General features: G+C 45.8%; 1 protein-coding gene across 1 annotated transcript; it reads left to right on the top strand.

The window, feature by feature from the left end:
- The first annotated feature begins 489 nt into the window (after nucleotides 1–489).
- On the top strand, nucleotides 490–14,195 carry Prkra (protein activator of interferon induced protein kinase EIF2AK2). Its single transcript, XM_055600659.1, has 8 exons — nucleotides 490–719; nucleotides 1,211–1,380; nucleotides 4,662–4,743; nucleotides 7,655–7,733; nucleotides 8,562–8,679; nucleotides 10,924–11,018; nucleotides 12,692–12,866; nucleotides 13,560–14,195. Exons 1-8 carry the CDS (start codon nucleotides 655–657, stop codon nucleotides 13,715–13,717), a joined length of 942 nt encoding a protein of 313 aa, XP_055456634.1. The 5' UTR covers nucleotides 490–654; the 3' UTR covers nucleotides 13,718–14,195.
- The last annotated feature ends 1,653 nt before the right edge of the window (nucleotides 14,196–15,848 follow it).

The following is a 15,848-nucleotide window of genomic DNA, read 5'->3' on the forward strand; positions in this document are numbered from 1 at the left end:
GGATTTTCAAACCTTCCTTAAAGTAACTCAGCCCTTGATCTTTCTTCCTTGCTCCGCAAACATGCTGAGCTCCGGCCTACTACAAGCTTTCTCAAACCGCCTCCCTCTAAGGACAAAGGACTGAGGCTCTGCGACACTAAAGGCGGGAGGGGCAAGCCGGGGAAGCAAAGCGGGGCGCAGGCAAGAGCTGGGAAGAGCCCAGGACTGGCATGGAGGCGGGGCCTGGGAGGACGAGGGGCGGGGCCTGCTGCTCGGAAGCGTTGGCAGCCGAAGCGGGGCGAGGGCAGGAGTTGGAAGAGCCGGGACTGGCAACGGGGCGGGACCTGGCCGAGGGAGGGGCGGGGCCAGGTGAGCCGGGGCGGGGCCGAGCGCTGTGGCCGGCGGAGCTAGGAACGTCGAGGGGCGGGGCCTGGCGGGGAGGGGCGGGGCCGAGAGGCCGGGCCCAGAGGGGGTGTGGCCAGCTCGTCCGCCGCGAGGCCCCGCCCCTCCCTTCCTCTCTGCCTGTCCCTTCGCCGGAGGGAGCCGGGCAGCGAACCGAGAGGGGTGATCCAGGCGGCGGTGCTGGCACGCTCCTCTCGGGAACTGGCCGGCGTGGAGAGGGACGACCCAGATCCGCACCGCCGCGATCGCTGTGCCCAGCCGTCCCTTCTCGCCATGTCCCACAGCAGGCATCGTGCCGAGGCCCCGCCGCTGCAGCGCGAGGACAGCGGGACCTTCAGGTCAGCGCTGGGCTGTCGAGGCCGCAGGCCCAACCCGGGTGGGCAGCGGGGCAGGGGCGGGAGGCCGGCTATCGGGCTGCATTCTGGGTAAAGCCCCCTCCTTCCCTCGGCGTGGCGCTGGGCCCGCCCTCCGGGCCCGGGCTTCTGCCGCGCGCCCCGCCCCTCCGGCGACCCCGGGCGGCTCGCGGATCAGGGGTGCCGCGGAGACCCAGGTGAAGAGTTGAGCTAGCATGCAGCGCCCGAGCCCACCCGGTTTCTTTCAGCCTCCCTCCCACCGCTCTCAAGTTCTCTCTCTACAGACCTCTCTTACCCTCATCCACGAGCTGCAGCACCCCGAGGCAGGTGCGCGCCCAGGCCTTGCCCTGGCTGCTGGGGGAGCTGCGGTGCCTTTTTGTCACCGTTTGCCACCATTTGCCAAAACTGACAAGTGGATGCTTTTGCTTCCCTTTCAGCTTTGGCGTGCAAAGTATACGTTTTTCTGGTTTTTGCAGTTTGGGCAAGATGATAACAGCTAAGCCTGGGAAAACACCGATTCAGGTATTACACGAATACGGCATGAAGACCAAGAACATTCCGGTTTATGAGTGTGAAAGATCCGATGTGCAAGTACACGTGCCCACTTTCACCTTCAGAGTCACCGTTGGTGACATAACTTGCACAGGTCTGTATGCAGTTATCTAACCCCATGACCATGTGGACTGGCGGTCCTGACTTTGCGTTGCTTTTCAGAAAGGAAAGTGCCGCGCCCCCCACTTACCTAAGACAGCTAGGGAGCAGACTCTGAAGACAAGACTCCGGCATCTACTGCATTTGTTTCGCTCCCTAAGATGTAAGGAAGCTCAGAAACTCCAAGAACCCTGCACACCCTTTCTTATACCTGAGGGGCCTGCTAAAAGTTCTGCTTAAGAATTACAAAACTGGAAAGGTTCTTGGAGCGGCGACAGTTAGGTCAGTAGGAACTCTCACCTTTCAAAGTTACAAATGCAGAAGCTAATAGGCATGGCCTCGGAGTTTTCTGAGTTTCTCCCTTTATGGACACCCCCGGAACTGTGGATTCTTGGCACCACTCCTGTGTCCATGAAAACTCAGAGGTAGAAGACTCCCGTTCTGCATCCCTCCAAATTGTATACACAGTAGCTTCTCGTTCTAGATACTATTCTGGCACTTTGAATAAGACTGTTTTCCTTTTTATTCATGAGGTAGCAAGTTCAGAGTCGTCTACATAAACCACATGCCCAAGGTCACACACAAGGAACTTTTCAAGTTCAGAGTCATACCTTCTTTCAGCCTGAGCCTAAGAAAATGGGAACCAGAGTCACCGTTTGTAGATGTGGACATTATTTTCCCATATAACTATTTAGCTGAAAACATAAAACTTGTTTGAATGCTTTAATTTCTAGAGATACAATGAAAAATTAGGAAACGCTAAAGTTCCACTGTCTAGTCTGAATGATCATATATTTGTATCTGGGATTCTAGGTTTGCCTAGATTCACTGACATCACTTCAAAAATACTGAAGCTTTTGTGCATGTGTTGGGAAGGCATATGGATTGTAGGCATATGCTAGAAGGTTCCTTAGAGAAATCCACAAGGCTAAAATTGAATTACTACGTTAGCTGGCCATCTTTCAAATATTTGGGAGGAGCATCCAAGGAAAAAATATATACCCACTTTCCCCTTGTTAGAGATGAGCAACTTTTTCAACCATTCTGCCTTCTACCTCTCCTTACACAACCCTGCCTTGTCTTTTTGCGGTAACATATCAGCCTTCACAGCCTCCAATACTATCTAAAGACTAATGAGTCTGAAATCTTCAGCCAGATACAGAACACTATATCTGCCCGTGTGCTTCCTGGTCATCTTTGCTTGGATTTAGGAAAAGACATTTCAGACTCTTGTCCTATACGTAACCATCTTTTCACAGCTCATTTTTCTTATATTCTCTTCTTCTGTGAGGCACCACGGTTGAAGCTTGAGGTGGTCTTCTTGACTCCGTCCTGTACTTCTTTCTGCTGTCCTTGTGTCTGTCTTGTTATAAACCCTATCTCCCGGATAGCAGTTGAGTCGGTTTCTGCCTTCTCTCTGTTGCTGCCTCTAGTCTAGATTCTCAGCCTTCCTAACTCTGTGACCCTTTAATACATTTCCTGGGTTGTGGTGACCCCAGTCATTGCTACTTCACAGCTGTAATTTTGCTATTGTTACGAGTCAGAATATAAATATCTGACCCCTGTGGGGGGGGTCGCAACCCACAGGTCGAGAACCACTGTTCTAGACCACTGCCATTTCTCTCTTAGACCGAAGCCCCTGTCTTGTAAGTGCTCTTTCAACTTGGAGTCTCGTGGTGCCCATTCTCTGCACGGCAGCTCTTGTTCTTGGTTGCAGTTTTGAGGCAGACGCAGCCTCAAGCTGACCTTGAACCCCTTGTGCTCCTGCCTCAGCCTCCCAAATGCTGGGCTTATCGATGTGCACCGACCATTACCCAACTCAGAGCGCTTCTGCCAGCATCCCAGTTTGTTTCCCTCTTCTTTACAGTGCATCCAGTGGTTCCCCACTGCCCGAACTTTTAAAATAAGCCCCAACTTGTTAACGTGATTTACGTCTGTCTTCAAATATCGGCAAGGAGCCTCGATAGCGCATGGGCATTTGGTAGGAATGCAGAGCATCGGCATTCGGTGATCGGTGGTGAGGTCAGGGTACATGTTTTTTAAAAAAAAATCCCCCTGGCAATTCTTACACACATGAAGGTTTGGAAGACACAGATTTATATATGCTCCACTTATTCCTCCATCCCTGTGTCTCAGAATCCTTTTCCTGAAGCTCGCTGGCTTTATTCGTATTCAGCTGCTTGGGGCCTTGGGAATGCCGTGTGCTGGGCTGCCCTGAAACCTTTGCCTGCAGTGTGCTTCTGATCCTCTGCTCTCCTTCACTTCGCTTGTCTTCTGGGAGTCCATTTCGTTCTCTCTTCCTTAGTGAAAACTTCCTGAATGTCTCCAAGAGTATCTGAGCTTTCTTTCATTTTTGGCTCTGACACAGTGTCTGGTGGGGGCTCAAGATGGCCCCTAACTTCCAATCTGCCTGCCTCGGCCTTCTGAGTAGGTAGGATTGCGTGGCCACACCTGACAAGCCGCTGATCTTGCCGCCTCCTTACAGCTTGTGCCAAGGCGTGTTATAACACACCCTTTGTTTCCAATATCTGTTCAAGGACATGCGGCTCTCAGTCCTAGAGAATAAGAGATTCTGTCTACTCCTGGGACACAACTCAAATATCTGTTTTAGTAGATAACAGAGTATAGGGCTCTGTATCCTCTGATACTTGAGGGTCACAGTTCAAAACATTTTCCATGAGTTTGAGGATTTGAACTCCAAATGAAAAGATGGACTTTCACCATTTACCTCATGTGGCGGCTGGGATGAAGACATCAGTCTTCCCGCATCCCCCATGTACCCATGTTAGCTACACAGATTGCGTGGAAGGCTCAGGACGTAAGCTTTACCTTCCATATGTGAACCTTTCTCCACACCACTCAATGTGTACTCTGGCCTGTTTAGCTACAGCGGGGGCTGTCAGAGGCTTCCTTTAAGGAAAGCTCGCTGGAGAAGAATTTCTTCTCTGTCTAGGAATAAAGGAAAAGCAAAATGCTAAGTTCTGTTTCTTCAGAAGGTATGATATGATCCAGCTTATTCCTGTTTTACATGATGCACAAATATAATATAGAATAGTGTTTTATACAGGTATGCAGAAACTCAAATAGGTAACACTTCTAAATTGGCTTTAGTGTATTGATTTCACATGATGAATGTTGCGCTAACATACCTGCGTGTAGTGGATAGTTTCAGTAGCAAGCATGCATGTGGTGATCTTGTTTTGCATTATGACAACAGCTGTGAGACCCATACTTCTTCACAGAGACTAAGACTTTTGTCTCCCGACTTTAATTCAGGTGAAGGCACGAGTAAGAAGCTTGCGAAGCATAGAGCTGCAGAGGCCGCCATAAACATTTTGAAAGCCAATGCAAGTATTTGGTGAGCTAAATTTCTTTGTATTCTGCAGCTCAAAAATTTCATGGCCGAGGTAAGATGAAAAATTTTCACATGCTCACAACAGAGTGAACAGTTGTTAGTAATATTCACTCTAAAATTCCAGATCTGTGAAAGCCTGCCATCCATTAAAGACAATTTGAGCCTATTAAATCTGGTTCAACTTCCTTTAGTTAGCTGCTAAAGGAAGGCTGTCATGAACTAGGCTTTACTGGTTCACAGTGAAGTGTAATCAGCATTTGTGGCAGATAGTAATATTCTTAATATGCAGGGTATTAATTTGTTAATTAATTGATTATTTGGACACTAAAAAAGTAAGGTATAAGGAAAAAAGATCAGTAAAAGTAGTACCTTTTTCTTTTCCTTTCTTTTCTTCTTTGTTTTTTAGTTTTTTCAAGACAGGGTTTCTCTGTGTAGGCCTGGGTGTCCTGGATCTAGCTCTGTGGTGCAGGCTGGCCTCAAATTCACACAGCCCACCTGCCTCTCTGCCTCCCCAGTGCTGGGATTAAAGGTGTGTACCACCACTGCCTGGCCAACTGTTTTTCTTTTTCCTTTAAGAGATGGTCTTAAGTTGCCTTTTGTAGCCCACCTGGCCTGAAATTTACTCTTAATTAAGCCCAGGCTGGTCCTCCCACCTCATCCTCTTTGATGCTGGTATCATAGGCACGTGCCGCTCTGACTAGCCAGAAGTGCTCTCAGGAGTTCTCACTGGGAACAAGGATCAAGGCGTACCTTTCCTGTGTCAAATACAAGGGGGACATTTCAAAGCGGAAATGTCATCACTGTCAGTGCTTTTGGAAAGAGTATTGTCTTGCCGCATTGTAGGTCTCATAAATGGTTTCCTCTGGGTACACTGTGGAACACGGCATGTCACCAACTTCTTCCCTTACACAGAAGTGCTTGGAGTTTGGTCTTGTGTAATTTGTCCACAGTTGGCCAAGTGACCAGTGGACTTCAGGTAGACTGGTGTTTTTGTCCTCTACCATAGTGGAACTTACAGGTTTAGGAGTATATTTAGGTTCCATGCAGTAGCTCTCAGTCACGCCAAAAGTTTTGGGTAATTTAAAACCAGTGACAGATTTACCTTCAAGGTAAGTGCTTGCCCCGGGCCAGCCTTGATATTTACCTCCCTGTGGTCCTGTGTATCAGTGACCTATGCTGGGTTTCAGGGCCTACCTTCAGTAGCACGGCTTTCGAGCTCTTCCACTTGTGGGCGGTGGCCCTGCTGTTCTGCGCAGCTCAAGGTCATACCCAAATGTGTTGGGTCTATTTGTAGAAATCAGCCAACAGTATGTCTTCTCTATACACAGGCTCCTCACTCTGCCGCCACGAACCTTTACTATGTATTTGCAACAGTAAACAAACTTTACTATGTATTTGTGCTTCTTGACAGATAAGATGAGAATTACTAAGCTGTAATCAGGCCTACAGTGCCTGATTTAATACAGAGGCTTTCTCACCTCTCCATCCCAATTCTTTGCGTAGCTTCGGCATGCGGCATTGTAAGTGAGTACATGTACCTCGTGAGCCTGTGTTCCACCTGGCAGTTGGAGGAGATGGCAGTAGCTGAAACTCATGTGGCTCAGTAGAAATGACTCAAGTTGCTTAGGTGGTTGTCAATGTGGAGAGCAGCTTTCCCAGAATAGGCATCCATTTCCCAAGTAACTAGCAATTTCAGACTCCCTGAAGAGACTGTTCTCTTTCCCCTGATTATAAGCCCCCCACATGTTAAAACCAGGTTCATATAGGACATCTACTTTATGCAAGGTATATCAAAATCTTAGAGAATTATATATTGAATGGAACAAAGTTTTCTTGCCTGGATATCTGGATGAAAAAGAATTTACAGTCTGTGTTACCACATTGCTAGGCTAAATTTTTTGGCTAATGGTTGTCTTTTTTCTTTTAAGTAGTTTTAATAGTAATGTACTTTGTGCATTCGTACACACACATAATTTTTAAGAACTTCAGACATGCATCTCTGCCCTGTCCCCCTCATCCTTGTCCAACCCTCCTCTCCATTCCAAGTTCATGACCTCTTATTTAATTGGTATTGCTACATGAACTTTTTCTGAAACTGTTTTTAGATTTTTTTTCAATGTGTATGAGTGTTTTGCCCACATGTATGTATGTGTACTGCATGTCTGGTGCCCACAGAGGCTAGAAGGAGGCATCTGGTTCCCTGGAAGTGGTGCATGGGTGGCTGTTAGCTATCCTGACCCCATGGGGAGTGGGAACCAAACTCAGGTTCTCTGTAAGAGCAACGTGCTCTTAACCACCAAGCCACCTTTCCAGCCCCTCATATGAACGTTTTAAATATTTTCATTAAGCAACTCTTATGTACAGTGCACTGTAAAACTTATATAAGTAAATAATGAATAGGCCCTGCCACCGTACAGCATCCAAAGTGATTCAGAAGAAGTTACGTGAGGACTGTGCAGGCTGAGTGCCACAGTGAATCATTTATGATCAAACAACTTTTTAAAGAGCCAGCCCAAGTTTGTTTTTTAAAAAACATAGGGTCTTCTGTAGCTCAGGCTAGCCTCCAACTTGCTTTGCTTAAGGCTGGCTTTGAGCTCCTGGTTGTCTTTCTTGCCTCCATCTCCAGGAGTGGCATGTGCCACCACGCTTGGCCCCAAACGGTGTGGTGATTCAGAAGAATGAGAGATTATGGTCTCCTGTGGTAAAAGGACAGGCATCTGGAAATGAGGCTTGGCAGAGCTCTTGGTTGATGGGTTGATTAGATTCCCAAAGAAGTCAGAGTGAGGGGTATTCAGTCCTCGTGGAAGAAACGGAAAAGCTAGGGCTGAGGCAGTTAAGTAGAGAATATGTTGTCATTCTTTTGGCAGCTTGGAGGAAATCATTTTGTTTAGTAACACTTTTAAATAATGTTTAGCTTTGCAGTTCCTGACCCCTTACTCCCTGAGCCATCCAAACAGCCAAAGAATCAGCTGAATCCAATTGGCTCATTACAGGTAAGGCAGTTTCCCAGTTTCTCTCCTGACCAATGTCTAATAAGTTTGCATTATCATAGAGTCAAGAAGCTGATACTGTAAACATAATGTGGGAATATTAGTATTTTGTTTTCTTTTTTGTGTCTTTTGAGACCTCAGGCTGGCCTCAAACTCACAGAGATTCACCTCTTCTGCCTCCCAAGTGGTGAGATTGATGGTGTGTGCCCCAGCAATGAGTACTTTGTTTTCTAAGTTGTGATAATTACAGTCTGTATAGCTAGCTTGAAATTATTTTTTAGTAATCTATTTAAGATTGTCCTCTTATTCAATAATCAATGAGCAGATTTTGCTACAGCAGGGTAGGGTGTCTATGCTTGGCTTAGCCAAAAAGGCTAAGAAGCAGTTGGGTAGCGAGTTTTATGCTTTAAGGGTATGATATTTCTTACCACTCTCTTAACAAACCTCTTGTTACTTCTGTTGAAACAGAATTTACACAGAGCCATAGTTGTGTAACTAAATTCAAGAGAAGAGAGGTAGCCTACTTAATTGCTTAATTCTGGCAAAAGAAAAGAAAAGAAAATTCTCATTGAACTCAGGCATCAGCTCACTGTGACATAATAGAAAAGTGCTGCCATTGGCACTAAACTGCACTGTGTTTTGGCACTGTGGTATAAGAATATAAAGTGTGGGAATGCCCATGGGAAATGCCAGGGTGTGCCCTGTTTTCCATTGGCCAGTACTGTGACTCTTTACAAGCACATGACTGAAGCCATGTGAGAGGAAGATCATTTGTGTGACTGAGCCATCAAAGAGTTAAAGTTACTATGATAACCTCACTGATTTTTACAGGAATTGGCTATTCACCATGGCTGGCGACTTCCTGAATATACGCTTTCCCAAGAAGGAGGACCTGCTCATAAGAGAGAATATACCACAATCTGCAAGCTAGAGTCGTTCATGGAAACTGGTATGCAGTTCTTACAAGTAGTCATTCATGGAAACTGGTACGCAGTTGTGAAAGTAGAGGCATTAGCAATATTTTCATATGGGAAATTGTCATAGAAATTTCTGTCATGTGGCCTTTTGAAGATTGATGTCTCTTTTCTCCTATCTTTCACTTTCTGAGAATAGTTATATTTCTTCTTAATTTGATGTTTTAAAAATGTGTCTGTAATTGAAAAGATAGGCAAATTATGGGCTCTATGCATAAGTAGTTTTCATTGGACTAAAAAATGGGGTGAGGAGTCACAGACTATGTGGCAAAAAAAAAATTGTGGTGAACTTGTGAGCATCTTTCTCTTAATGGTAGAATATTTGCTTAGCTTGTATAAGGCCCTAGTTTCAGTACCCAGAATCATAAAATATAAATAATATAAGTTACAAAGAGATAATAGAAATTGTCCTTAAAAAATCATTTATTTTTCCTTTATGTTAATTGGTGTTTTACCTGTGCTGTCTGTGTGAGGGTGCTGCATCTCCTGAAGCACGAGTCACAGACAGGTGTGAGCTGCCATGCGGGTGCTGGGAATTGAACCCAGGTCCTCTGGAAGAGCAACCATCGCTCTTAACCCCTGAGCCATTTTTCCAGCCTGAAATTGTCTTTTTTAATTGCAGCAAATTAAATATTAAATTGCAGCAAATAAACCATAGGAAATAAAAACCAGTCATTTAAAAAAGTCCTAATGAGAAATCCTGTGTTAATGCCCCTGGCGTGCTTGGGCCACTTCTACAGTGAATTAATATGGGACTGCATGAGCTCCGGGTGCAGGTCAGTGGGTGCAGGTCAGTGGTAGAGGCCCTGGGTCTAACGCCGAGTACTACACACATGAGAAAATAAAATAAAATAAAATAAATAGGCTTCTACCTTAGCTGGAGATCACACGTGATGAACAGGCCAGTGTTTACTCTTAAGTAACCGTGTGGGCCAGCGCAGAAGACACTGGCCCAGAAGCACATCCTTCAGCTTATGTTCTTCATGTAGTTCTTCATCTAAAGGGTTGAGCAACTTCTTAGTCTCCTTGAGTTTCCATTTTATTATGTATTGGTTGTTTAGTGCTGTTGGATATTTGACACACAGCCTGTCATGTGCTAGGCAAGTGCTCTGTGACTGAGTTGTTTCTGTTTGTTTTTGTTTTTGACAGGGTCTCTAGAGCACTGGCTGCCCTAGAACTCGCTATGGGAAACCAGGCTGACCTTGAACTTACAGAGGTCCAGCTGCCTTTGTTAGGAGTTATAATTCAAGTGTATTTGATAAATTTGACAAATCTTATTGGCCAGAATTCAGTGAAACATGATTCATATGCTGGGATAGGGAAATGGCTTTGTAAGTGCTGCAAAGTTGCAATATTGTTAAAGAAAATCTGTCTAAAGAATTACTGGGCCACTTGCTGCACAAACATAAGAACCCACGTTTACATCTTCAGCACCCACTTATGACCAGGGCAGAGTAAGGTGCACCGTTCCCTGAGGCTCCCTGGTCAGCTGATGTTGCTGAAACGGAAGAGAGGACACTTAACACAACAACAACAACATGCAGATGGGGAGCAACAGAGAAAGACACCCAACATTGGCCTCTGGCCTCTATGTACGCCAACATGGGTGGGCACACACACACACACACACACACACACACACACACAGTCACTTGTACACATCAGACACTCACACACAAATATTTTCAAAACTATAATAATCAATGGTTATTTGAGGACTGGTGGCACAGCTTAGTGATAGCAGATTCACCTATAGCATAGAAAGTTCCCGAGAGTCCCTGGCTTTGATCCCAGCAGCACACACACACCTATTATTTGTGTGTATGTGTGTGTTTGTGTATTTTAGTATTTTTAGCTTGGCAGATAGATGGTGGCAGACCTAATAAATACGAACGCAGAAGGACTTGGGATGTAGGGTTTGTTGAAATAAATTCAGTATACACACTACATATATATTCCAACAGCATAATATATATTATTTTATATGGTACAATAAACAAAAATGTTAGTGAAGTAAAATACTGGGCCAGTGTATGAAAATTCTGAGGTATTCACTAATAAAACACAATTATGTATACTTTTGGCCACTCTCCATGTACAATAATTTTTAAATCTATTCTTTCTTTCTTTCTCTCTCTCTTTTCTTTCTTTCTTTCTTTCTTTCTTTCTTTCTTTCTTTCTTTCTTTCTTTCTTTCTTTCTTTCTTTCTTTCTTTCTAGGAAAGGGAGCATCAAAAAAACAAGCCAAGAGAAATGCTGCTGAGAAATTCCTCGCCAAATTTAGTAATATTTCTCCAGAGAACCACATTTCTCTAGTAAGTAGCAATCAGACAGGGCAGATGCAAGTTTGGCTGAGTGTCTCCTGTTGCAGGAAACACCCCTTCGTTTCCTGCCCTGATACCTCAGAGTTGCAATTTTTAAAATCTCTGCATGAGTTTAACGTGACTCCAGTCTTTGTTGGCACTTGTACGTGAGCTAGAGTTGGTTCAGGTAAGAGGATGTGGGAGATAAAGTATATTCAGGATCTCAGTGCTCAGCGTGCAGGAGGTCCAAAGAAGCAAGTTAACAAACAGTGGTCCTGTGGTACTGTCTTTATGCATCATTTGTTCAAGCATCTGCCCATCTAGTGACCATTTGGTGACCTTGTACTGTATCAGGTACTGTGGTACAGTTCAGCCAGCTTCTGCCTCTGACCAATTTAGTATCTGAAAGAGGAGAGTTTGCTACAGATAGGCCAGGGGAGGATGCCACAAGACCATGGAAGAAGGCATCCAGCCAAATCTTTAGGAGGAAGTAGCATCAACGCTGAGATCTGGTGGGAAAATAAGGGAAGTAAATTTGAGGGTGAAAGTGATGAGCACAAAGTCCCTGGGTAACAATGCCATATTTAGTCAAAGAACCTTAAATAGTTGATAGATCCAGATCATAGCGTTAGATGGGGGAATTCCCAAAGAAGGAGGCCGGGTGTTGGGTTCGGGGTGGAAGCCAAGAAGATTTATTTCAGATGTGGAAGCTTAAATGGAAAGCATTATGTTCTGAGCGCAGCGAGGCGGCCAGTTTCTGGTTCTGAACAGTCCCCAAGCGCAAGCTGTATTGCATGTTTAAAGGTGAAAACCATAGGGCAAGGGGGAGCAGCGTGGGCTGTAGCCTTGTCCAATCATATTATGACATAAGGGGTCGAGCAAGGGAGTTTCCACCAATCAGGATACGAGTTGGTCCCTGGACCTGGGAACATGAACTTGTTTGGCCCTGCCCTAAGATGGAGAAGCTGTCCTTGAGAAGTCTGGACTCAGACAACTGTCTCCTTACAACAGATGCTGTTCGGCTACTGGGAAGTCCCCCATCCCCCTATGGCTTGGGACCTTGAACTTACTTTTCCCTATAATTAAATGGAGTCTAAAGACAAAATGATAAAGTTTCTTTTGCTTGTTCCCAACACCAGGCAGACAAAGAGAGCTCACATCTTAAGTTGACTAACTATTCTAAAGAGATGACCATTTATACTGAGGGTAGTGCAGAGTTGCCAACAAATTTTATCCTGCAGCCCCCCCCAAATCTGATTGTTTAGTTAGGAAGGAAATCACTTGGATGGATTATAGGGAGTAAATGAAGAGTAGAACCAGGGAGAGCCCTAGTATGCTATAATAGAAAACAGATGCCATGTGATAGTCTAGACTAAGGTGGAGGCAGAGGGAACTGAGGAGTAGATTTTTAAATCCCTTTTGGAGGAGCTGGAGAGGCTCGGTAGTTCAGTGCTCTCTCCGGTCTTGCAGAGAGCCCAGGGCAGGGCCCAAGTGGGAAGAGCTTATGGAAAGAAAAGCATTTCTGTTGGAGGTGCTCTCTACTCAGTGCTGCAGAGAAGCAAACCTGGGTCCTCTGGAAAGCAACCAGTGCGCTAACCCCTGAGCGGCGCTCCAGCCCGGGCGTGGGTGTTCAGTCCCAGTGGAAAGAGGTAGGCACTAAAGTTTCCCTCATCTCTGCCTTTCAGACAAACGTAGTTGGGCATTCCCTGGGATGCACCTGGCACTCCTTGAGGAATTCCCCTGGTGAGAAGATCAACCTGCTGAAAAGAAGCCTCCTCAGTCTCCCGAACACAGACCACATCCAGCTGCTCAGTGAGATTGCCAAGGAGCAAGGCTTTAGCATAACATATTTGGATATAGGTATGCTTTCTTATTTATCCTGACATCTTTCTCATTCCTCACCTCCCCGGTGCTGGGGTTATGGGAGCAAACCATCACATTGTCCTACCTCTGTGGATTTTCACTTAATTCAGTGTGTGTGTGTGTGTTTAGTGTCTTGATTGTAGCATCAGAACAAGGTGATAATCCTATTCAGACTCTGGAGACCTGGCCTTGCAGGAGTCAATTCTCTCTTTTTGTCATCTGGGTGTCAGAGATCACACTCAGGTTTCAGACTTAGCCTCAAGCGCACTCACCTGTATTAGTGTTTCTTTCGGATCTCTTTGGGTGATTATGAAACAGACTTGAGAACTGCTGCAGCTGAGCATGTGAGGAGGATAGTGGTGGTTGTCTCATTTTGGTTTGATTTTTTTTTTTCCTTGAGTGTCTTGCCTTATAACCCAGGCTAGCCTAGAAATGGCTTTACCTAGAACTCTCTGTATGCCTCAGGCTAGCTTGGAAGAGGCTATCCTCCTGCTTCTACCCAAGTGCTATGGAATTCAGGTCCAAGCTAGGACATCCCACTCCCCGTCCATTTTGTTTGTATAAGTATCAATGAATGAGTGAGGTCGTGTATTATGGAGGCTTAAAGACCAACAAGAACAAATGTTTTTCTGAAGGATCTGCTTTACATGTACCCAGCACTAACTGTTATGTTTGCGTGTGTCATTGCAGAAGAACTGAGTGCCAACGGGCAGTATCAGTGTCTCGCGGAGCTGTCCACCAGTCCCATCACTGTGTGTCATGGCTCAGGCATCTCCTGTGGCAATGCCCAGAGCGACGCTGCTCACAACGCTCTGCAGTATTTAAAGATAATAGCAGAGAGAAAGTAGAAGCGGCTCAGCAGGTCTCTGCAGCACAGAAGTTTCCCCCGCACCTCTTTCCCAGTAAAACATTTACCACAACGTATGTCTGCGTGTCCTTTCCAGATCTCTTCAGAATCCGTCAGCTTTCCGGATTTAATTGTCTCCTGGTAGTTGTTATCAAGCTCTTTTTAATGGCTTCACCTTTGTATTGGTATATTGTATTTATAAACTTTGTACCACAGGCTGAGCGTCGCGCCCCGTTTTACAGGGTCAGGCACACAGGGTGGACCTGCATGTTTGACTGTGACAACGAAGAGACAAAGTCCTGCTAGCCACAGTCTGACCGGTGCTTAACTCTTCTGTGCAAAGCTTTGTGAAGTGGATTCCAAGGAAACCCTTTAGACTAGAGTGTTGAGGCTTGTGTTGAATGTCATTGCTAAATTTCAGGGAACGTGGTCGGTCTGCTATGTGTTTGAAACCATGGAATAAAGAACTGTTGTTATAATGGGGCCCTGCTCTTTTGATTAAGTAGCTGCTCACTTGATCTCAGCTCTGCCCTCTGGAGGCAGATGTTCTGGGAACATGTCGACTTGTGCAATCTACATGTCACAGAAAGTCTGAGGTAAAAGCCTGGCACCCAAGGATGATCTGGAAATGCATGTGAGCATCATGTCTTGATTTTTCTCTAGGCCTCTGCAACACTGTGTTTTTCTTTGACATAACCACGTGTAAATGAATAAGTTTTTAAAAGCATTACTACAGTTACAAAATATAAACGGTAACAGCAGAAACCCATCCAGTTCACTCAATTCTTTTATAAGAAGATTCCAAAGACATGATTTGACCCAAAGGTTAGGAAAGGGGCTGGAGAGATGCCTCAGTGGGTAAAGGTAACCAACGCTGACAACTTCAGTTGATTCCCTGAACCCACATGGTGGAAGGAGGAGAACTGACCCCCACGAGTTGCCCTCTGACCTCCACAGATGTGCTGTGGCACACACATGCAATCAGTCCACCAATGTAAGAACATACACGCTTTAAAAGTTGTGGGGAAAGGTTAGCTCTCCTTTGTGCATGGTGACTTAGTCCCTCCAGGGATGTTGCTGACGTTCGCCCCTCAGCTGTCGAACTTTTTCACAGCTGCCTTCCCTGGAGAGAGCCACCTGTTACTCATATTTTCTCATCATCCCAGCTTCAGAGTTTCCATACACAGGGACGGCTGAGGCTGCCTTGTGGGTTTTTTTTTGTGGTGTTTTACTTTGGCTTTAGTGTTTTGTTGTGTGTTTGTTTTTTTTTTTTTTTTTTTTTTTTTTTCCAGAGCTGAGGACCGAACCCAGGGCCTTGCGCTTGCTAGGCAAGCACTCTACCACTGAGCTAAATCCCCAACCCCTGGCTTTAGTGTTTTGACACAGGGTCTCTACATAGCCCTGGCTGTCCTAGAACTCACTATGTAGCTCAACTGGCCTTGAACTCATGGAAATCTGTCTGCCTCTGACTCCAGAATGCTGGGATTAAAGGCCTGTCTCGTTACACCCAGGTTGCCTTTGTGACTGCATTATATATCCCCACTTCTCCCCCCCTGCCCCATTGGCCTTCTTTCCCTGCCACAGGTGGCGGCAGGCACCACTGCCCACTGAGCCATTGGAGAGGAGGTTTTAAAGGTAAAGCTTCTATGCAGAAACCTCTAGACAGAGGTACCTGGGCTATCAAAGTAAAGCCACAGGCATCCTAGCCAGGAGCCTGAGGCCTAGCCTGCAAATTCCCTTACTTAGAGCCTGGAGTGCTCCCGTGAGGCAGTGAGTTTGGTGTGTTGGGGAGGGGCCGACTTTTGTGAGGCTTGCTGGGTGCAGCCTATGATGAGGCATGAATTCATAGGCATTTGAATTTGAGTGCCTCATGAATTCATGAGGCTTTTGGCCAGGAGCAGGACTCCTTACTATTCCAGCTAAACATCTTCCCTCGAAGATCTTAAGAAGCCTTTGACAACTTGAATACCTCTCTATGGCCCTATTAAGCATGAGCCCTGAGGCTCACTGAAGCTTCCTGCTGAATGGGCAAACTTGGGAAGCCTTACTTTTGGTCATGCAGGCCAATGCTAGATGCACAACAGTAAACAGGATGTTGACTGAGTGGCTATGAGCAGGGGGATTGCATCTTG

Source organism: Psammomys obesus, unplaced genomic scaffold, assembly GCF_907164565.1.
Source record: "Psammomys obesus unplaced genomic scaffold, mPsaObe1.curated_primary_1811, whole genome shotgun sequence".
NCBI lineage: Eukaryota > Metazoa > Chordata > Mammalia > Rodentia > Muridae > Psammomys > Psammomys obesus.